This window comes from Ranitomeya variabilis, chromosome 5 (genome assembly GCF_051348905.1).
Source record: "Ranitomeya variabilis isolate aRanVar5 chromosome 5, aRanVar5.hap1, whole genome shotgun sequence".
NCBI lineage: Eukaryota > Metazoa > Chordata > Amphibia > Anura > Dendrobatidae > Ranitomeya > Ranitomeya variabilis.
The window spans coordinates 455,799,600-455,822,758 of record NC_135236.1 but is presented as its reverse complement, the minus strand read 5'-3'; the positions used below and the strand labels follow the sequence as shown (position 1 = coordinate 455,822,758).

The 23,159-nt window shown below is 45.1% G+C and overlaps 1 protein-coding gene across 1 annotated transcript in view; it reads left to right on the top strand.

Moving 5' to 3' along the window:
- The first annotated feature begins 883 nt into the window (after nucleotides 1-883).
- LOC143775052 (opsin-VA-like) overlaps nucleotides 884-23,159 on the top strand; it is a 43,228-nt gene continuing 20,952 nt past the window's right edge. Inside the window, exons 1-2 of the mRNA XM_077262881.1 lie at nucleotides 884-1,211; nucleotides 8,334-8,662. Of these exons, the coding sequence (XP_077118996.1) occupies nucleotides 884-1,211; nucleotides 8,334-8,662 (657 nt within the window). The remainder of the gene's footprint in view (nucleotides 1,212-8,333; nucleotides 8,663-23,159) is intronic.

The window sequence follows — 23,159 nt, the reverse complement described above, 5'->3', positions numbered from 1 at the left end:
AATTACATACATCCTAAAGCAAGTATAGATTAAAAACTGCCAAATCTGACACAGTAAGAATTATGAAGGAGTGGAAATGTTTCATACAACTATTTATTTAGAAAAATTCTTTATGTGATATTTAAAAGTGCAAAAATCTTACAGAAACGCCTGGCAACCAAGAGTTTCTATTTATCAAGATACTGGCAAAATGTATGCAATGTGTTGCCTGAGGGGGCAGTACAGCACACAGTTATCTCTGTACCCTTATGCCCATCTTCCAGCAATGTGCAGCTTTATTTTCTAGTGTATCTTTAAAGGGTTATTCCCGCCATCAAGATCTTATCCCAAAATGTAGTAGGTGTAAAAATAATAATATTAGCAAATAGCTCCAATTAGAAATGTAGTATAGTTCTTCTGATTCACTACGTCTCTTTCCTCATGTGCAGGCATTGGGGTTAATCTAGTATTGCAGTTCAGTCCCTATCACTTGATTACGGTTGCAGTAGCAGGCACCATATCTGCAGGTTTATACAGTTTGGGGACATGACAGGTTCCTTTTAGTGAATTAGGCGCATCTTACTTTTGGACGCCCATCATTAAGCCTGCTGTACAAAATGCCAATCTTAATGAATCTGGACCATTGCATGTGACAGATTCAGTGAACTTGAAAAGTAATATACTGTATGGTTATGAAATGAATCAATCCTGAAGCAAGTATGTAATCTGATTAGGTAATTTCCTAATACAAGGGTCCATATACAGAAGAGCTGAAAGGGACAGATGCCACTGTAATGCTTTATCCTTTATGAAACAATAAACCTAAAAGCAGTCTTATCATGACAGCTAAGAAGCTGTAACATCTTAAGATCATAGTAGTCTGGAAGAAAATCTATTGGCCAATATGTATCCCAGTATAACCATAGCTGACCTAACGGAAAACTTCACAGCAAAGCCTACTCTATTCCCCAGATCTGGATATGACATTTTGTCATTTCTCATGTTTTTAAATGCTGTATTTTCCATTTTTAACAATATGTTGGTCATTTTAGTAACTATGAAATATCCACAACTCCGCAACCCAATCAATATATTCATACTAAATGTATCTTTTTCTGACTTGTTAATGACACTATGTGGCACCACCATAGTAGTCAGCACCAATTACCACGGCTACTTTTACCTGGGCAAAAAATTCTGTGTTTTCCAAGGATTCGCTGTCAACTATTTTGGTAAGTTTCCAAAAATGTCTGTTTACTATATGCACACAGAATATATTATATGTACAAATTATATATATATTTTAGATAGATAATGATAGATAGATATGGGATATACAGCTCTGGCAAAAATTAAGAGACCACTGCAAAATGTTCAGTTTCTCTGATTTTTCTCTTTATAGTTGTATGTTTGCGTAAAATGTAAATTGTTCTTTTCTTCTGTAAACCTCTGACAACATGTCTCCGAATTTCCAAGCAATGAAGTTTGGATTTTTTTTCTGAAACCGAGAAATGGTCAAAATAAAAAAACACTGCTTTCAGACCTCAAATAATGCAAAGAAAACATATTCATAATCATTTAGAAACAGCAATACTAATGATTTAACTCAGGGAGAGTTCAGAAATCAATATTTTGTGGAATAACCATGATTTTTAATCACAGCTTTCATGCGTCTTGGCATGCTTTCCACCAGTCTTGCACACTGCTTCTGGTGCAATAATGTAAGCAGTTCTTCTTTGTTTGATGGCTTGTGACTATCCATCATCCTCTCGATTACATTCCAGAGGTTTTCAATGGGGTTCAGGTCTGGAGACTGGGCTGCCCATGACAGGGTAATGTGGTGGTCTCTTAATTTTTGTCTCTGTATATTAGATAAATAATGATAGATAGATATGGGATATAAATATGATAGATAATAGATACGGGATAGATAGATAGATAGATAGATAGATAGATAGATAGATAGATAGATAGATAGATATGAGCTAGATAAATAAATAGAGATAATGATAGACAGATAATTGTGTGCATATATTATATAAATACCGTATCTTTTAGCATATATTGAATAGTAGGTATGTTTAGAGATTAAATTTTTAAAAACCTCTGATCACTAGCGAGTGTAGTAATTTAACTTTCTTCACTGATTTTAGATTTATGAATATCTATTAATAACGAAGTCATATGTACTTTGGGTATCACTCTTTAAAATCTCTGTTTACTGTCATTGAATTAGAACATTATTGTTTTACATTGGAAGGCTCAAATCTATTCACAGACCTAATATTGAACTTCCTAAAGGTATTCCAGCCTTTTAAAATTAATGAGAAAGTCATCAATATTAGATTAGTGGGGTCTGAATATCAGTGGACTTTCTGATCATCCATGGGAAGTGACTGTGGTACTCATAAAAGGACCATACCCTCACCAATGTTTCGAACACCTTGCAGATTGGTTCATACCTGCGACCCATTTTTTATATGCTGTTCAATGAAGCAATGCTGCAGTATTCTAAACAGTCAGTAAAATATTCTGTTTTGGAAAGTATGAAACAGCCTGCAGCTGATACTTTCTTGTACAAGTTGTACTTTTGAATGACACCATTGGTTTTAACATATCGTGTACTGAAAAATGGGGGGGGAGAAATCCAAATGCGGTGAAATTGCTAAAAAAGTACAATTCCACAGTTGATGGGGTTTTCTTTACCATGTTTACTAAGAGCTAAAACTGACCTACCATTATGATTCTCCAGGTCATTACGAGTTCATAGACACCAAACATGTGTAGGTTCTTTTTAATTTAACCCCTTTCTGCCATATGACATACTATCCCATCAAGGTGACCTGGGACTTAATCCCCAGGGACGCGATAGGCGATCACGAGGGAGCGCGCCCGGTCGCCGCCGGGTGTAAGCTGATTATTACAGCTGACATCCGGCACTATGTGCCAGGAGCGGTCACGGACAGCTCCTGACACATTAACCCCTGGAACACTGCAATCAAACATGATCGCAGCGTTTCGGCAGCATAGGGAAGCATCGCGCAGGGAGGGGGCGCCCTGCGTGCTTCCCTAAGACCCTCGGAACAACGTGATGTGATCGCGTTGTTCCGACGAGGGTCTCCTCCCTGCAGGCCCCCGTATCAAATATTGCTGTGGGGCTCCTTCTGGGTCCTGTAGGGAGGTGGCTTGCAAGTGCCTGGTGAGAGCAGGCATCGGCAAGCCTCCTACACTGCCTGTCAGATCGCTGATCTGACACAGTGCTTTGCAAAGTGTCAGATCAGTGATCTGACACTATGTAGTCATGTCCCCCCGGGACAAAGTAAAAAAAAGTTTCAAAAAAATATATTTACATGTGTAAAAGAAAAAAAAAAATCCTTAATAAAGAAAAAAATTATATTGTTCCAATAAATACATTTCTTTATCTAAATTAAAAAAACAATAAAAGTACACATATTTAGTATTGCCACATCCGTAAGGACCCGACCTATAAAACTGCCCCATTAGTTAACCCCTTCAGTGAACACTGTAAAAAAAGAGGCAAAAAACAACGCTTTATTATCATACCGCCGAACAAAAAGTGGAATAACACGCAATCAAAAATACAGATATAAATAAACATGGTACCGCTGAAAAGTCATCTTGTCCCGCAAAAAACGAGCCGCCATACAGCATCATCAGCAAAAAAATAAAAAAGTTATAGTCCTCAGAATAAAGCAATGCAAAAATAATTACTTTTTATATAAAATAGTTTTTATCGTATAAAAGCGCAAAGCATTAAAAAATGATATAAATGAGGTATTGCTGTAATCGTTCTGACCCGAAGAATAAAACTGCTTTATCAATTTTACCAAACGTGGAACGGTATAAACGCCCCCCCCAAAAGAAATTCATAAATAGCTGTTTTTTGGTCTTTCTGCCTCACAAAAATCGGAATAAAAAGCGATCAAAAAAGTCACGTGCCCGAAAATGGTACCAATAAAACATCAACTCATCCCCCAAAAAACAAGACCTCACATGACTCTGTGGACCAAAATGTGGAAAAATTATAGCTCTCAAAATGTGCAGACGCAAAAACTATTTTTTGCAATAAAAAGCGTCTTTTAGTGTGTGACAGCTGCCAATCATAAAAATCCGCTACCCCCCCCCGCTATAAATAGTAAATCAAACCCCCTTCATCACCCCTTTAGCTAGGGAAAATAATAAAATAAAAAAATATATTTATTTCCATTTTTCAGTTAGGGTTAGGGTTGGTGCTAAAGTTAGGGTTAGGGCTACAGTTAGGGTTGGGGCTAAAGTTAGGGTTAGGGTTGGGGCTAAAGTTAGGGTTAGAATTTGGATTACATTTATGGTTGGGATTAGGGTTGGGATTAGGGTTAGGGGTTTGTCAGGGTTAGAGGTGTGGTTGGGATTATGGTTGGGATTAGGGTTAGGGATGTGTAGGAGCTAGGGGTGTGGTTAGGGTTGGGATTAGGGTTAGGGGTGTGATGGGGTTAGGGGTGTGGTTGGGATTAGAGTTAGGGGCGTGTTCAGGTTAGGGGTGTGGTTAGGGTTATGGTTAGGGTTGGGATTAGGGTTACGGGTGTGTTTGGGTTAGGGTTTCAGGTAGAATTGGGGGTTTCCACTGTTTAGGCACATCAGGGCTTTCCATATGCGACATGGTGTCCGATCTCAATTCCAGCCAATTCTGCGTTGAAAAAGTAAAACAATGCTCCTTCCCTTCCGAGCTCTCCCGTGCGCCCAAACAGGGGTTTACCCCAACACATGAGGTAGAAGCGTACTCAGGACAAATTGGACAACAACTATTGGGGTCCAGTTTCTCTTGTTACCCTTGGGAAAATAAAAATTTGTGGGTTAAAAAATCATTTTTGTGGGAAAAAAATGATTTTTTATTTTCACGGCTCTGCGTTTTAAACTGTAGTGAAACATTTGGGGGTTCAAAGTTCTCACAACACATCTAGATAAGTTCCTTGGGGGGTCTAGTTTCCAATATGGGGTCACTTGTGGGGGGTTTCTACTGTAGTGGTACCGCAGGGGCTCTGCAAATGCAAAGTGACTCCTGCAGACCAATCCATCTAAATCTGCATTCCAAACAGCGCTTCTTCCCTTCCGAGCTCTGCCATGTGCCCAAACGGTGGTTCCCCCCACATATGTGGATTTAGCGTACTCAGAACAAATTGGACAACAACTTTTGGGGTACAATTTCTCCTGTTACCCTTTAGAAAATACAAAACTGGGAGCTAAAAAATAATTTATGTGGAAAAAAAGATTTTTTATTTTCACGGCTCAGCGTTATAAACTGTAGTGAAACACTTGGGGGTTCAAAGTTCTCACAACACATCTAGATAAGTTCCTTAGGGGGTCTACTTTCCAAAATGGTTTCACTTGTGGGGGGTTTCAATGTTTAGGCACATCAGGGGCCCTCCAAATGCGACATGGCATCCTATCTCAATTCCAGTCAATTTTGCATTCAAAAGTCAAGTGGTGCTCTTTCCCTTCCAAGCTCTGCCATGCGCCCAGACAGTGGTTTACCCACACATATGGGGTATCAACGTACTCAGGACAAATTACTCAACAACTTTTGGGGTCCAATTTCCTCTGTTACTCTTGGGAAAATAAAAAATTGGGGGCGAAACATCATTTTTGTGAAAAAATATGATTTTTCATTTTTACGGCTCTGCATTATAAACTTCTGTGAATCACTTAATGGGTCAAAGTGCTCACCACACATCTAGATAAGTTCCTTAGGGGGTCTACTTTCCAAAATGGTGTCACTTGTGGGGGGTTTCAATGTTTAGGCACATCAAGGGCTCTCCAAACGCGACATGGCGTCCTATCTCAATTCAAGTCAATTTTGCATTGAAAAGATAAACGGCACTCCTTCCCTTCCGAGCTCTGCCAGGCGCCCAAACAGTGGTTTACCCCCACATTTGGGGTATCGGGGTACTCAGGACAAATTGTACAACAACTTTTAAGGTCCAATTTACCCTGTTACCCTTGGTAAAATAAAACAAATTGGAGCTGAAATAAAAAAAAATTGAAAAAAGTTAAATGTTCATTTTTTTTAAACATTCCAAAAATTCCTGTGAAACACCTGAAGGGTTAATAAACTTCTTGAATGTGGTTTTGAGCATATTGAGGGGTGCAGTTTTTAGAATGGTGTCACACTTGGGTATTTTCTATCATATAGACCCCTCAAAGTGAATTCAAATGTGATGTGGTCCCTAAAGAAAATGGTGTTGCAAAAATCAGAAATTGCTGGTCAACTTTTAACCCTTATAGCTCCCTAACAAAAAAAATGTTGGTTCCAAAATTGTGCTGATGTACAGTAGACATGTGAGAAATGTAACTTATTAAGTATTTTGTGTGACATATCTCTGTGATTTAAGGGCATAAAAATTCAAAGTTGGAAAATTGCAAAATTTGCAAACTTTTGGACAAATTTACGTTTTTTTCACAAATAAACACGGGTAATATCAAAGAAATTTTATCACTTTCATGAAGTACAATATGTTTCGAGAAAACAGTGTCAGAATCATCAGGATCTGTTGAAGCATTCCAGAGTTATTACCTCATAAAGGGAAAGTGGTCAGAATTGTAAAAATTGGCCTGGTCATTAACGTGCAAACCACCCTTGGGGGTTAAGGGGTTAAGTGGTGAAAAAAATTCAAAATGGCGCTATTTTCCGAGACTCGTAGCTTCTCCATTTTTCTGATTTGGGGCTGGATGAGGGCCTATTTTTTGCACGCCGAGTTGACATTTTTATTGATACTATTATGGCGTATATATGATCTTTTGATCGTCCGTTATTGCATTTTATTGCAAAACGTAATTCTGGCATTTTGAAAATTTTTCTCGTTACGCCCTTTACCGATTGAGTTCTTCTTTTTTATATTGCTAGATCGGGTGATTTCATTTTTTTTTTAAATATATATATTTTGAATAGAGTGAAAGGGGGATGATTTGAACTATTATATTTTTTTATCTTTTGAAATAAATTTTTTACTTTTTGCATGCTTTAATAGTCTCCATGGGAAACTAGAAGCTGCAGTTGTCTGATCGACTCTGCTGCATACATGCAATGATCAGATTGCCTGTTTGTAGCAGAAATGCTCACTTGCTATGAGCGCTGACCACTGGGCGGGGCTCATAGCAATCCGGCTATGACAACCATAGAGGTCTGCTGGTGACCTCTGGTTGCCATGCCAACCCATTGGTGACCCATGATCACGTGACGGGATCATCGATGGGTGGGATTTCCAGCGCGCTTCCCGGAAGCACGAGTTAGGGTATGTTTCCATGGTCAGTATTGGCAGCGCTTTGGACGCAGCACATGTCCACTCTGCCTTAAGCGCTGCTGGCTTTTGTACGCAAGGTGATTCCGGATGTGTTCATTGAACCATGTGGAATTACCGCATCCTATACATTGTATGGGTGACTTTATCTCTGTCTCCGCAAGATCAATAGACATGCTGCGCTCTGGAAAGACGCGCCGCATGTCCGGTAACACAGGGAAGCCAGAGGCATCCCTGCAAGCATAGTGGAGATGGGATTTTGATGCTGCAACATCTGGCCATTGCGGGTTGGATGCTGTGGCTGTACACAGTGTCCAACCCGCAGGGTTTACTGACTGTTGAAACATACCCTTACATTCCGCTGTCAGAGATTGACAGCGGCATTTAATAGGTTACAGTCACAGGTGGCTCACGATTCCACCCGCGGCTGTTAGAGGCACATGTCAGCTGTTCAAAACAGCTGACATGTGCCAGGAAAGATGTGGTCTCAGTGCTAGAGCCCACATCAATGGAAGGGATTCTGACTTGGGTGTACTATTGCACACAATGTCGGAAAAGGATTTTATCCTTTTGCAAGTAAAGACAAATAATTTCAAGACTTTTTAATTTAATGGGAAATTTCCATTTTCAAAATCATTAAATATTGCTAGGATATGCAAACACTCTCTGATCAGTGAAAGTACAACTTCATACCATCCCCATTGATCCTGGAAATGAAGACTCCACATCCCTAGTGCAGTGCCGTGTCCCCTTCACTGTTTTTCACATCATACACATGCCCAGTCATGAGCTCTATAGGGAAATGTAGAACATGTCCTTGTATGGAAAAAAAACAGTCACTGGTAAAACTAGCACTGTTGCCTTTCCCAGCTTTGCTTGGTGTCACCCTAATCTCACTGTAAGATAATAGCTTATCCTAGAAAAAATACTTAAGTATTAAGCATTTTAAAATTCGGTTGTGCAAATGCTCCCTCTAGTGGCGATTAACGTGTACTTTAAGCACACTGTTAACAAGATCAAAACTGTTGTCTTTCTTTAAACACTGACATCATTATGTTACAGGAATTGTGTCCCTCTGGTCCCTGACGATGCTAGCATATGAAAGGTACAATGTGGTCTGTGAGCCGGTGGGAGCACTGAAACTCAGCAGTCGGAGGGGTTACCAAGGCCTGGCATTTATTTGGCTCTTCTGCCTTGTTTGGGCTATTGCACCTTTATTTGGTTGGAGTTCATATGGACCTGAAGGAGTTCAGACTTCTTGCTCAATTGGCTGGGAAGAAAGGTCTTGGAGCAACTACACTTACCTGATTAGCTACTTTCTGACATGCTTCATTATTCCTGTAGCGATCATTGGATTTTCATATGGAAGTATACTGCTCTCGTTGCATAAGGTATATTTTAATATATGCCAATACTGTTTCAATAGCCCATTTTTATACATGTTTCAAATTTGTTGCGGAATATTAAAGACATGCATTTGTCTAAAAACAACTTCCTGTTTTTGTTATTTAGATGCAAATACTGATGTCATTACACATAGATATGAATACACAATATAATGCATTAAAAGAATACATTAAAAGAATATATTTCAGGTAGTAATATCATTTTAAAGAGTCACTTGATCAAAAATATTGAGTTAGATACCCTGTCAAAATCCCTGTGCTCCCTGATTCAGCCCTTATTTTCCATTTTGTGATGCATCACTTGATTTCAGAATTATTCACATTTGTTGATTTTGGACCACAATATGTGAAATCTCTGCTTGCAGTCCAACTGGGCATTTCTTCAGACTTCTCTAGGGGTTTTTGCACTTTCACCTTTCTCTCCAAGACAGCATCTGGGAGGTGTGATAGTGTGTGTCCCAACAAAAGCCTCTGAAGAAAAGCCCAGTTGGACTACAAGCAGACAATTCACATACTGTACTGTAATGACTCTGGATGGGCTGGTTCTGGCTCCGTTCTGGTCATGACTGGATTAAATTAGTCCCCCTCTCTTTGGTTCTGGGGTGGCTATTTAATGCTGGTATTTCCTGGGTTCTGAGTCAGTTATACTTCCGTCTACCTGGTTTGAGATAGCTGACCCAGGTTATTTGTCTGTAATCGTTGTTCCTTTGTGTGTGTGTGCCTTGCTGTGCATGACCCGATTTGCCCCCTGACTACTGCCCCTGTTTTCTTCTTTGTACTTCTCTGTATGTCCTGGCTTTCTGACACCTTGGCTTGTCTCTTACTATTCTGCTGTTTTGCCCCTTGGTACCTCGCTCCCGTCAGGCTCCCGACCCTCGGCTTGTCCTTTGACTACGTCTCTGTCTTAGTATTCTGTGTCCTGCAGTTTTTGTAGACCCTCCGTTCTCGTGCAGTAGCTCCGCCCTCATCGTCCCTGTAGTGATCACATGACCTGCTTAGCTCAGGTCCTGTGTGCACTGCATACCTCATTCCTCCCTCTCTCTGTGCTCCCGCTAGCACCCCCTTAGGCTGCCTCTCTACTACACCAGGCAGCATCATTATATTATAACTGACCCAAAGCATTAAAGCAGATTCTGCACTTTTTTTTCCTTTTTCCCTCTGATATGGATCAGCTCCAAGCTCTGTCAGATCAGGTATTTAACCTGACCAAAATTATGCAGAATTTGTCAGTGGAGCAAAGAGCTTTGGTTGCTTCTCACCGACAGGTGCAAAGGGAGTTGGCAGATATGGTTAGTGCGGTTCAGGGTGCCTCCTCTCCGTCTAGCAGTATGGATGGGGCTGTTTCCCTTTCTTCTCCTGAACCCTCTGTAAAATTACCAGACACCTTTTCTGGGGATAAGAGTAAATTCCGGGTCTTTAGGGAGAGTTGCAGGCTATTGTTTTCCGTGTGTCCTAGGTCTTTAGGGGACGAGAGTCAAAGGGTGAGGATAGTGATATCTTTGTTACGTGAGGGCCCGCAGTCCTGGGCTTTCTCCCTGCCCCCTACCTTCCCTGAGAGGTTGTCTGTGTATCGGTTCTTCGAGGCTTTGGGTCTCATATGTGATGAACCCGATCGAGTGAGATTAACTGAGGACATGATTATGGGTCTCCCTCAGGGGAAGCTCTCTGCCGAGTGGTACTGTTCTGAGTACAGGCGGTGGGCACCAGAAGTGTCTTGGAATGATTCGGTGCTCAGAGGGCTATTCCGAAGAGGACTGTCTGAGCATTTAAAGGATATGCTAGCCCTGGTGGGGTGCTGCGGAAGGGAGAAAAAATCTCTGTTTTTATTGTGGAGCTCCAGGCCATTGGAGAAGAGACTGCCTCTCCTGTCTGCTGGTTTCAGGAAATGCCTAGGTCTGATTGCAATGTCATAAACAAGTCATTGACTTGGAGGCCTGGGAGATTGTTAAATGGGGGCCTAAATGTAAAAATAACTGTCTAATTTCTGTATCTGTGTCGTCCGTCAGTCTGGAAACTATTCCATAGTACCTGAAGTATTTCAAGGATGTGTTCTCTGAAAGTCAGGCTGAGGGGTTGCCTCCACCCATGCCTTGACTTTCGTGAACTTAATAAGATTACCGTGAGAAACATGTACCCCCTTCCACTCATTCCCAATTTGTGTAATCAATTGTCTGGGGCCAAATAGTTTTCTAAGCTGGATTTTCGAGGGACATATAACCTGATTCAGGTACGGGAGGAGGATGAGTGGAAGACTGCGTTCCTCACTTCTGAAGGTTTTTTCAAAAATTTAGTTATGCCGTTTGGTTTGTCCAGTGCATCTGCAGTCTTCTAAAACTTCATCAATTTTGTGTTTCGTGAACTTAATAAGATTACCGTGAGAAACATGTACCCCCTTCCACTCATTCCCAATTTGTGTAATCAATTGTCTGGGGCCAAATAGTTTTCTAAGCTGGATTTGCGAGAGACATATAACCTGATTCAGGTACGGGAGGAGGATGAGTGGAAGACTGTGTTCCTCACTTCTGAAGGTTTTTAAAAAAATTTAGTTATGCCGTTTGTCCAGTGCTTCTGCAGTCTTCTAAAGCTTCATCAATTTTGTGTTCTCTGATTTTATTGGGTGGTTGGTGGCTATCTACATAGATGACATTTTGGTTTATTCATCGGATAAGCAGGCCCATGTTGGTCATCTTTGGGCAGTACTCCTGAGACTCAGGGAGAACCTGCTTTTCGCTAAGTTGGAAAAATACTCATTTTTTGTCCAGGAACTGCATGAATCCCAAGAAGGTTCAGGCCATTAGAGATTGGGTTCAGCCTCGTGACCTGAAAGGTCTGCAACACTCTTTGGGATTCGCCAACTACTACCGGAGGTTTATTAAGGGGTTCTCACAGGTAGTCAAGCCCCTCACCGATTTGACACAGAAGGGGGCTAATGTTAAGAACTAGCCTGCCTCAGTGGTAGCAGCATTTTTGCTGTTAAAAAAATGTTTCATGACTGCCCTGGTTCTGGTACAGCCAGATCCATCTGAGCCTTTTATAGTAGAGGTTGATGCCTCAGAGGTGGGGGTGAGGGCGGTGTTGTCCCAGGGGCCCGTCACATTGACCAATCTGAGACCATGCACCTTCTTCTCGGAGAAGTTCTCCCCAGCAGAGAGAAATTATCACATGGGCAATCAGGAACTTCTTGCGGTCAAGGTGGCTTTTGAGGAATGGTGGCATTTTTTTGGAGGCGGCGGGTCATCCCATTATGGTGGTTGCTAATCACAAAAGCCTGGCGTACATTGAATCGGCGAAGAGATTGCCCCTTAGGGAGGCTAGATGGTCTCTGTTTTTTTCACGGTTCCAGTTTTTGATCACTTTTCGTCCTGGATCCAAAAATGTGAGGGCTGATACCTTGTCCCGGAGCCTGGATACGTTTTCTCCTTCCGAACCTTCATCCTCCATGCTTCAATCTGGGGTGGTGGTGGCTGATGTGTCGTCTGGGTTACAATGGAAGGTTTGGGATGCCCAATCTCATGCCCCCCATCCAAACCGGTTGATAAGCTGTTTGTTCCAATTTGATTTCATCTCAGGGTTCTTCAGTAGTTTCATGACTCAGCATTGGGCAGACATCCTGGCATCTCGGCTACTCATGGGGCTGTCGCAAGGGTGTTCTGGTGGTCCTCATATTCGTTTGATGGGAAGAAGTTTGTGTCTGTATGTGAAGTTTGTGCCTGAACTAAGAGCTCTCATAGTCAGTCGGCCAGGGAATTGGTGCCTTTGCCAGTTCCGGATAGACCATGGACACATTTGCCCATGAATTTTATCACCAATCTTCCCTCTTCTAAGGGTAATACTGTCATATGGGTAGTGGTGGACAGGTTTTCTAAACAAGCACACTTTATACCCTTGGTGGCTTTACCTTCAGCAGAAACCCTGTTTATGTTGTTTGTACAACATGTGGTTTATTTGCATGTTCTTTTTGTTTGCCCTTGAGTGTGGCGTCTGATCATGGAGTGCAGTTTGTGTCCAAGTTTTGGAGGGTGTTTTACAAAAAATTGAGTATTGCGTTGTCTTTTTCGTCCACATTTCATCTGGATACCAACAGTCAGACCGAACAAACCAATCAGTCGTTGGAACAAATTTTGCATTGTCTTTCCACTTCCAGACAGGAGGATTGGTGTGATGCCTTACCATTAGCGGAGTTCTGACTAATCTGCTGTTTTGCCCCTTGGTACTTTGCTCCCGTCTGGCTCCCGACCCTCAGCTTGTCCTTTGACTATGTCTCTGTCTTGCTATGAAAACTGTTGGAGGAAAATAGCGCAATAGGGTTTTATCTGAGATAAAGCAGTCAATGCAAGGTAAAAGCACTCACCAGACGTAGCTTAAGACAGGCATTGGAGAGATTCACTGCTGCAGATCCACGGATTCACGAGGGACCGGCCATTGAGAATACAATGTAGGAGAAAGTGGTCAAATACTGCGCTGCTGAATCACGTAGTCGAAAGGTATTGTTAAAAAGTGGTCTTTATTCAACGCGTTTCTGAGTTTCAAAGAACTCCTTCATCAGGAAATACCACATAAGAATGATTCCACTTTTTAACAATACCTTTGGACTACATGATTCAGCAGCGCAGTATTTGACCACTTTCTCCTCCATTGTATGTCTCTGTCTTAGTACTCTGTGTCCTGCGTTTTTTTGTAGACTTTCTGTTGTTGCGCGGTATCTCTGCCCCAATCGTCCCTGCAGTGATCACGTGACCTGTCTAGCTCAGTTCTGGTGTGCACTGCATGCCTCATTCCTCCCTCTCCCTGTGCTCCCGCTAGTGCCCCCTTAAGCTGACACCAGGCAGCGTCATTAAACATACTGCACTCCAAAAGGAACAAGTCAGTATCTTTGCGATGGAGTGACACAATGAAAATGGAGAACTACAGAATCAGGGGAGCTCAGGGATTTTTAAAAAGGATTTAACATTTTTTTTATATGGGATAATGCCCCCCCCCCCTCCCTTATTGTAAATTATAAGAATACTAGATGGTGGCACGATTCTAATGCATCGGGTATTCTAGAATATGTATGTATGTATGTATATAGCAGCCACATAGCATATAGCACAGGCAACGTAGTATATAGGAGCCATGTGGTATATAGCAGACAAACAGTACGTGGCCTGTGCTATATACTATGTAGCTGCTATATACATACATACATATTGTAGAATACCTGATGCGTTAATACAGGCAATGCAATGTGTAACAGTGGCCACTCAGTATATAACACAGCCCAAACAGTATATAACACAGCCCACATACTATATAACACAGCCCATGCAGTATGTAGCAGCCACTCAGTATATAACACTGGCCACGCAGTATATAACACAGGCCACGCAGTATATAACGCAGCCCATGTAATTTATAGCCCAGCCCACATAGTATCTAACACTGGCCACGTAGTAAATAGCAGCCACGCGGTATATAACACAGCCCACGTAGTATACAGCAGTGTGGGCACCATATCCCTGTTAAAAAATTTTATATACTCACCCGCCGGGATCCAGTGAAGCTCTGGCGATGCACTCGCGGCTGCTGCCATTGTCTGTTCCCAGGATGCATTGCGAAATTACCCAGATGACTTAGCGGTCTTGTGAGACCACTAAGTCTTCTGGGTAATTTCGCAATGCATCTCTGGGAACGGAAGCTGCGCATGCCTCGACGGAAGGTGAGAATAGCAGGTTTTTTGTTTTTTCATTATTTTTAACATTACATCTTTTTGTTATTGATGCTGCATAGGCAGCATCAATAGTAAAAAGTTGGGGACACACAGGGTTAATAGCAGCGATAACGGAATGCTTTACCCGCGGCATAACGCGGTCCGTTACTGCTAGCATTAACCCTGTGTGAGCGGTGACTGGAGGGGAGTATGCGGGCGCCGGGCACTGACTGCAGGGGAGTAGGGAGGGACTAATCGGACTGTGCCCGCCGCTGATTGGTCACGGCAGCCATGACAGGCAGCTGGCGAGACCAATCAGCGACGCGGGATTTCCATTACGGAAGTTGCGGACAGAAAGACGGAAGTACCCCTTAGACAATTATATACAGTGGGGCAAAAAAGTATTTAGTCAGTCAGCAATAGTGCAAGTTCCACCACTTAAAAAGATGAGAGGCGTCTGTAATTTAGATCATAGGTAGACCTCAACTATGGGAGACAAACTGAGAAAAAAAAATCCAGAAAATCACATTGTCTGTTTTTTTATCATTTTATTTGCATATTATGGTGGAAAATAAGTATTTGGTAAGAAACAAAATTTCATCTCAATACTTTGTAATAAATCCTTTGTTGGCAATGACAGAGGTAAAACGTTTTCTGTAAGGGTACCGTCACACAGTACCATTTTGATCGCTACGACGGCACGATCCGTGACGTCGCAGCGATCGTATGGTTATCGCTCCAGCATCGTAGACTGCGGTCACACGTTGCAATCACGGCGCTGGAGCGATGCCGAAGTCCCCGGGTAACCAGGGTAAACATCGGGTAACTAAGCGCAGGGCCGCGCTTAGTAACCCGATGTTTACCGTGGTTACCAGCGTAAACGTAAAAAAAACAAACAGTACATACTTACATTCCGGTGTCTGTCCTCCGGCGTCTCAGCTTCTCTGCACTGTGTAAGCACAGCGGCCGGATAGCACAGCGGTGACGTCAGACGTCACCGCTGTGCTCGCTTTCCGGCTGGCCGGCGCTCACACTGCAGAGAAGCTGAGATGCCGGAGGACAGACACCGGAATGTAAGTATGTACTGTTTGTTTTTTTTACGTTTACGCTGGTAACCACGGTAAACATCGGGTTACTAAGCGCGGCCCTGCGCTTAGTTACCCGATGTTTACCCTGGTTACAAGCGAACACATCGCTGGATCGCTGTCACACACAACGATCCAGCGATGTCAGCGGGTGATCAAGCGACGAAAGAAAGTTCCATACGATCTGCTACGACGTACGATTCTCAGCAGGATCCCTGATCGCTGCTGCGTGTCAGACACTGCGATATCGTAACGATATCGCTAGAACTAGGGTTGAGCGACTTTCATTTTTTTAAGATCGAGTCTGGTTTTGTGAAACCCGATTTAGTCCAGAGTCGAGTCGAGTGAAGTCGGCCGATTATCGCTAAAAGTCGGGGATCGACCGAAACACGAAACCCAATGCAAGTCAATGGGGAAGCATAGCCGGCAGTGAGTGGAGGCCAGGAAAACACCTACAGTGCACATTTTACTGCCAAAAACATCCATTCTTGTTTTCTGAAGCTTGTCAATCTTAATTAACTTTATAATAATAGTTGGGCACTGGAAATTGGGGGTCATTTGGCAAAAGTTGTGGGGGTAGGGCTGGTTCAAGGTTTTAGTGGGCCCAGGAAACATGGACTACGTCATGGCGGTGGAGCAGGGAGAGGTAAGTATTTCAACGTTGCAAGTGCTGTGATCCTGAGCAAGCAGGGGGGGCCCACTCGTTCGCATTGGCACTGGCACAGGGCCCCTCAAAGTACGGCGGTGTGTTTGCATGGCGGGGGCGCCTCCCACCAGCAGCGACACTTTTGCGTACTCTGAGTGGCCCTGTGCCAGTGACGTCGCCAACGAGTATGCCCCCCAACCTGATGAAGGAACCTGCACTTTCATCTGCACCTTCCTCTTTGTCCCTGTGTAAGGTGGTATAATATGCGGGAAGGGGAACCTTACTTTCAGCAGGGTCAGATTCTGGCTGTGTAGAGTACAAGGGGAATGTAGTGGTCTAGGTCAATGTACCAGCAGACTCATCTAGCAGTGGCTGGGCAATGGGCAGGATGATGAGGAAACAGATATAGGGCCAAAGAATAAAGTAGGCTAAATGCAGATCAAAATTGGTAACAGGACTAAACAGGCGGCATTGCTTTGTTCAGTGGAGTAGCAAACCCAAGAGCAGCAGACACTGTTTCAAGGGCCTAACCACACTAGTAGGCCAAATGCAGTTTAATATCTGATAGTATAGGCCGAAAGCCAGAATGTGGAAGCTCAGCTTTGTTCAGTTGAGGACAACACCAGGGAGGGGCAGACACCGTTAGTAGGCCCTAACCACCATTTTGTTTTTTAAAAAACACTTAATGAGAGCCAGAAGGTTGAAGCTCAGCTTTATTCAGTTGAGGGCAACACCAGGGAGGGGCAGACACCGTTAGTAGGCCCTAAACACCATTTTGTTTTTTAAAAAACACTTAATGAGAGCCAGAAGGTTGAAGCTCAGCTTTATTCAGTTGAGGGCAACACCAGGCAGGGGCAGACACCGTTAGTAGGCCGGAACCACCATTTTGTTTTTTAAAAAACACTTAATGAGAGCCAGAAGGTTGAAGCTCAGCTTTATTCAGTTGAGGGCAACACCAGGCAGGGGCAGACACCGTTAGTAGGCCGGAACCAGCAATGTGTTTAAAAACAGCAGTTAATCAGAGCCGGAAGGTAGAAGCTCAGCTTTATTCAGTTGAGGGCAACACCAGGGAGGGGCAGAAGCCGTTAGTAGGCCCTAACCACCATTTTGTTTTTTAAAAAACACTTAATGAGAGCCAGAAGGTTGAAGCTCAGCTTTATTCAGTTGAGGGCAACACCAGGCAGGGGCAGACACCGTTAGTAGGCCGGAACCAGCAATGTGTTTAAAAACAGCAGTTAATCAGAGCCGGAAGGTAGAAGCTCAGCTTTATTCAGTTGAGGGCAACACCAGGGAGGGGCAGAAGCCGTTAGTAGGCCCTAACCACCATTTTGTTTTTTAAAAAACACTTAATGAGAGCCAGAAGGTTGAAGCTCAGCTTTATTCAGTTGAGGGCAACACCAGGCAGGGGCAGACACCGTTAGTAGGCCGGAACCAGCAATGTGTTTAAAAACAGCAGTTAATCAGAGCCGGAAGGTAGAAGCTCAGCTTTATTCAGTTGAGGGCAACACCAGGGAGGGGCAGACACCGTTAGTAGGCCGGAACCAGCAATGTGTTTAAAAACAGCAGTTAATCAGAGCCGGAAGGTAGAAGCTCAGCTTTATTCAGTTGAGGGCAACACCAGGGAGGGGCAGAAGCCGTTAGTAGGCCCTAACCACCATTTTGTTTTTTAAAAAACACTTAATGAGAGCCAGAAGGTTGAAGCTCAGCTTTATTCAGTTGAGGGCAACACCAGGCAGGGGCAGACACCGTTAGTAGGCCGGAACCAGCAATGTGTTTAAAAACAGCAGTTAATCAGAGCCGGAAGGTAGAAGCTCAGCTTTATTCAGTTGAGGGCAACACCAGGGAGGGGCAGAAGCCGTTAGTAGGCCCTAACCACCATTTTGTTTTTTAAAAAACACTTAATGAGAGCCAGAAGGTTGAAGCTCAGCTTTATTCAGTTGAGGGCAACACCAGGCAGGGGCAGACACCGTTAGTAGGCCGGAACCAGCAATGTGTTTAAAAACAGCAGTTAATCAGAGCCGGAAGGTAGAAGCTCAGCTTTATTCAGTTGAGGGCAACACCAGGGAGGGGCAGACACCGTTAGTAGGCCGGAACCAGCAATGTGTTTAAAAACAGCAGTTAATCAGAGCCGGAAGGTAGAAGCTCAGCTTTATTCAGTTGAGGGCAACACCAGGGAGGGGCAGAAGCCGTTAGTAGGCCCTAACCACCATTTTGTTTTTTAAAAAACACTTAATGAGAGCCAGAAGGTTGAAGCTCAGCTTTATTCAGTTGAGGGCAACACCAGGCAGGGGCAGACACCGTTAGTAGGCCGGAACCAGCAATGTGTTTAAAAACAGCAGTTAATCAGAGCCGGAAGGTAGAAGCTCAGCTTTATTCAGTTGAGGGCAACACCAGGGAGGGGCAGAAGCCGTTAGTAGGCCCTAACCACCATTTTGTTTTTTAAAAAACACTTAATGAGAGCCAGAAGGTTGAAGCTCAGCTTTATTCAGTTGAGGGCAACACCAGGCAGGGGCAGACACCGTTAGTAGGCCGGAACCACCATTTTGTTTTTTAAAAAACACTTAATGAGAGCCAGAAGGTTGAAGCTCAGCTTTATTCAGTTGAGGACAACTTGAATTAGGGACTGCATACAGACTTAGCAGGCTGTCCCCTGTGTGGACCATGCATCCAATACATTAACCCATTGAGCCACAAAGGACACGTAACCTTCCGTGGCCATGCCTACAGGTCCATGTGTCTGTTGTCAGGTGTACCTTTGTCAGTGTAGGCCTATTGGAAGGAGGGACCGCAGACAGGCTTCAAAGGCCTAACACAATAAAATGGGCTGGCTGTAGGCACTTTAAAATTGGTTCCAGGGGTACACGGGCAGCAGTGGTCTGGTCAGTGGAGGCCTAGTGGAAGGAGGGACCGCAGACAGGCTTCGAAGGCCTAACACAATAAAATGGGCTGGCTGTAGGCACTTTAAAATTGGTTCCAGGGGTACACGGGCAGCAGTGGTCTGGTCAGTGGAGGCCTAGTGGAAGGAGGGACCGCAGACAGGCTTCGAAGGCCTAACACAATAAAATGGGCTGGCTGTAGGCACTTTAAAATTGGTTCCAGGGGTACACGGGCAGCAGTGGTCTGGTCAGTGGAGGCCTAGTGGAAGGAGGGACCGCAGACAGGCTATCAAAGGCCTAAAATAACAAACAATAGGCTCATGGCAGTTTTACAGCGGTTACATGGATACACGGGCAGGCAGCTGGTGATGAGTGGAGGAGTATTTAAAGTAGGGACCGCAGACAGGCTATCAAAGGCCTAAAATAACAAACAATAGGCTCATGGCAGTTTTACAGCGGTTACATGGATACACAGGCAGCTTGGTGGTGAGTGGAGGAGTATTTAAAGTAGGGACCGCAGACAGGCTATCAAAGGCCTAAAATAACAAACAATAGGCTCATGGCAGTTTTACAGCGGTTACATGGATACACAGGCAGCTTGGTGGTGAGTGGAGGAGTATTTAAAGTAGGGACCGCAGACAGGCTATCAAAGGCCTAAAATAACAAACAATAGGCTCATGGCAGCTTAAGGCTACGTTCACATTTGCGGTGTGCGCCGCAGCGTCGCCGCCGCAACGCACAGCGCAAATGTGAACACATGCACAACGCAGCTTTTTGCGCCGCATGCGTCCTTTTTTTCATTGATTTTGGACGCAGCAAAAATGCAACTTGCTGCGTCCTCCGCGACCCGACGCGGGCGCCGCAGGGACGCATGCGGCGCAAAAAGCAAGTGCACCGCATGTCCATGCGCCCCCATGTTAAATATAGGGGCGCATGATGCATGCGGCGCCGCTGCGGCGCCCGCCGCTGCGGCGGGCGCCGCTAATGTGAACGTAGCCTTACAGCGGTTACATGGATACACAGGCAGCTTGGTGGTGAGTGGAGGAGTAGTGCAAGGAGTGTCTGTCCCAGTACTCCCAAAATATAAATAGATGTTAATGTCTCGCAAAACAACCAAAACAAAAAAAAAGGTGGCATACTTAGGTACAGGGGTGGGCTCATCTACTGAGTTTCTGACATAGTAATTTGGCAGTAACTATTTAATGGTGCCAATATAGGACACAGACACAGACTACTTTAAGTTGCATCATAGATGTCTACAAATTTGTATTGTCAGTGCCAGACATTGAATGATGTCAGCGAATAGACTAAAGATTGGTGGAGCTGTGCGACATAATTTTGCACGTGGTAGAGCACATTTTGAGCTGGGGTAGGGGCAGGGCCGTATTTGCCACTAGGCACTTGAGGGCACGTGCCTAGGGCGGGGACAGGCGGGGGGGGCGGCACCTGAGCAAGTGTATTTTTTTTTTTTCGTTTTTTTTTTTTTGAATACTAGTTCTGTGGGTCCCTTCCTGAAGACAGGGGGCGGCAGAGCGGCGGCCAGAACACGTGGTGCTGGTGCCGACTCTCCCTACTCCCCCTGCTGAGACACAGTGACCTCACTGACCCCCTGCTCACAGCCTCACTGGTGGTGCCGGCCGGAATGTGACTGCTGAGGTGGAGCGGCGGCGCCCTGTGTGCCGACCCTGTGTCCTGTCCTGGACTCACACATTACTGGCCAGGAGCTGGAGGACTCGCAGACAGTAGCGAGCGCGGTACATACACAGTAAGTAGTGTACTGTCTGTCTGTAACGATCTCCCTCCTGGCTCCTGCCCGCGCGCTGCCTGCTGCACGGCTGTCTGTGACTCACCTCACGGTGCTCACTTCTTTCCTCACATTCCTCCTCAGCCTCATTTCTTCCTGTAGTGCCTGAGGCTGGAGGAGCCGTGCAAACACAGCAGCCCTGAATGGATGATATCTGTTTGATCTTTCCTCCCGGCAGACGGACCCAGAGAGTGAGTGGTGGGGGTGGGGTATAATACACCCTCACTCACTATCTGGGTCCTGGGAGCAAACATTGCCAGTGCTGGTGTGCAGAGCTGTGTGTGTGTGTGTATGTGTGTGTAGCTCTGTGTGTGCAGAGCTGTCTGTGTGTGCGGAGCTCTGTGTGCGCGGAGCTGTCTGTGTGTGCGGAGCTCTGTGTGTGCGGAGCTCTGTGTGTGCGGAGCTCTGTGTGTGCGGAGCTCTGTGTGCGCGGAGCTGTGTGTGCGGAGCTCTGTGTGTGCGGAGCTCTGTGTGCGCGGAGCTGTCTGTGTGTGCGGAGCTCTGTGTGTGCGGAGCTCTGTGTGCGCGGAGCTGTGTGTGCGGAGCTCTGTGTGTGCGGAGCTCTGTGTGTGCGGAGCTCTGTGTGCGCGGAGCTGTCTGTGTGTGCGGAGCTCTGTGTGTGCGGAGCTCTGTGTGTGCGGAGCTCTGTGTGTGCGGAGCTCTGTGTGCGCGGAGCTGTGTGTGCGGAGCTCTGTGTGTGCGGAGCTCTGTGTGCGCGGAGCTGTCTGTGCGGAGCTCTGTGTGCGGAGCTCTGTGTGCGCGAAGCTGTCTGTGCGGAGCTCTGTGTGCGGAGCTCTGTGTGCGCGGAGCTGTATGTGTGTGTCTGTGTGTGCGGAGCTCTGTGTGCGCAGAGCTGTCTGTGTGTGCGGAGCTCTGTGCGCGGAGCTGTATGTGTGTCTGTGTGTGCGGAGCTCTGTGTGTGCGGAGCTGTATGTGTGTCTGTGCGGTGCTGTATGTGTGTGTGTGTGCGTCTGTGTGTGCGGAGCTGTATGTATGTGTGTCTGCGGTGCTGTATGTGTGTGCGGAGCTGTATGTATGTGTGTGTCTGCGGTGCTGTATGTATGTGTGTGTGGTGCTGTATGTGTGTGTGCGGGCAGCAGAGCTGTATGTGTGTGTGTGCGGGCAGCAGAGCTTTATGTGTGTGTGGGCTGGCAGCGGAGCTGGCTGTGTGTCTGTGCGGTGCTGTATGTATTTGGGGCTGTATGTGTGTGTGCAAGCAGCGGAGCTGTATGTGTGTGTGGGGCTGTGTGTGTGTGGGGCTGTATGTGTGTGGAGCTGTATGTATGTGTGTGTCTGTATGGAGCTGTACGTGTGTGCGGAGCTGTCAGTGCCAGTGTGTCGCCCCATCCCGGACCAACTTTTTACTATTGATGCTGCCTATGCAGCGTCAATAATAAAAAGATATAATGGTAAAAATAAGTAAAAAATTTAAAAATTGTGCTATTCTCACCTTCCGCCGTCCACCGATGCGCACGATGCTGCCGCCAGCTTCCGTTCCCAGTGATGCATTGCAAAATTACCCAGATGACTTGGCGGTCTCCGCTAAGGGTACCGTCACACAGTGCAATTTTGATCGCTACAACGGCACGATTCGTGACGTTCCAGCGATGCATTTACGATATCGTTGTGTCTGACACGCTACTGCGATCCGGATCCCCGCTGAGAATCGTACGTCGTAGCAGATCGTTTGAAACTTTCTTTCGTCGTCTAGTGTCCCGCTGTGGCGGCATGATTGCGTCGTGTGACACAGGTTGTGTACGATGTGCGCACAGTAACCAACGGCTTCTACATCGCAAATACGTCATGAAATTATCGCTCCAGCACCGTGTATTGCAACGTGTGACAGCAACGCCGGAGGGTGAGTATGTAACTTTTTTATTTTAATTCTTTTTTTAACAGGGATATGGTGCCTATACTGCTATATATTACGTGGGCTGTTATATTCTACGTGGGCTGTGTTATATACTGCGTGGGCAGTGTTATATACTGCGTGGGCAGTGTTATATACTGCGTGGGCAGTGTTATATACTGCGTGGGCAGTGTTATATACTGCGTGGGCAGTGTTATATACTGCGTGGGCTGTGTTATATACTGCGTGGGCAGTGTTATACACTGCGTGGGCTGTGTTATACACTGCGGGGCTGTGTTATATACTGCGTGGGCTGTGCTATATACTGCGTGGGCTGTGTTATATATTACATGGGCTGTGTTATATATTACGTGGGCTGTGTTAGGGTACCGTCACACATTGAAATTTCCATCGCTACGACGTTACGATTCGTGACGTTCTAGCGATATCGTTACGATATCGCAGTGTCTGACACGCAGCAGCGATCAGGGATCCTGCTGAGAATCGTACGTCGTAGCAGATCGTATGGAACT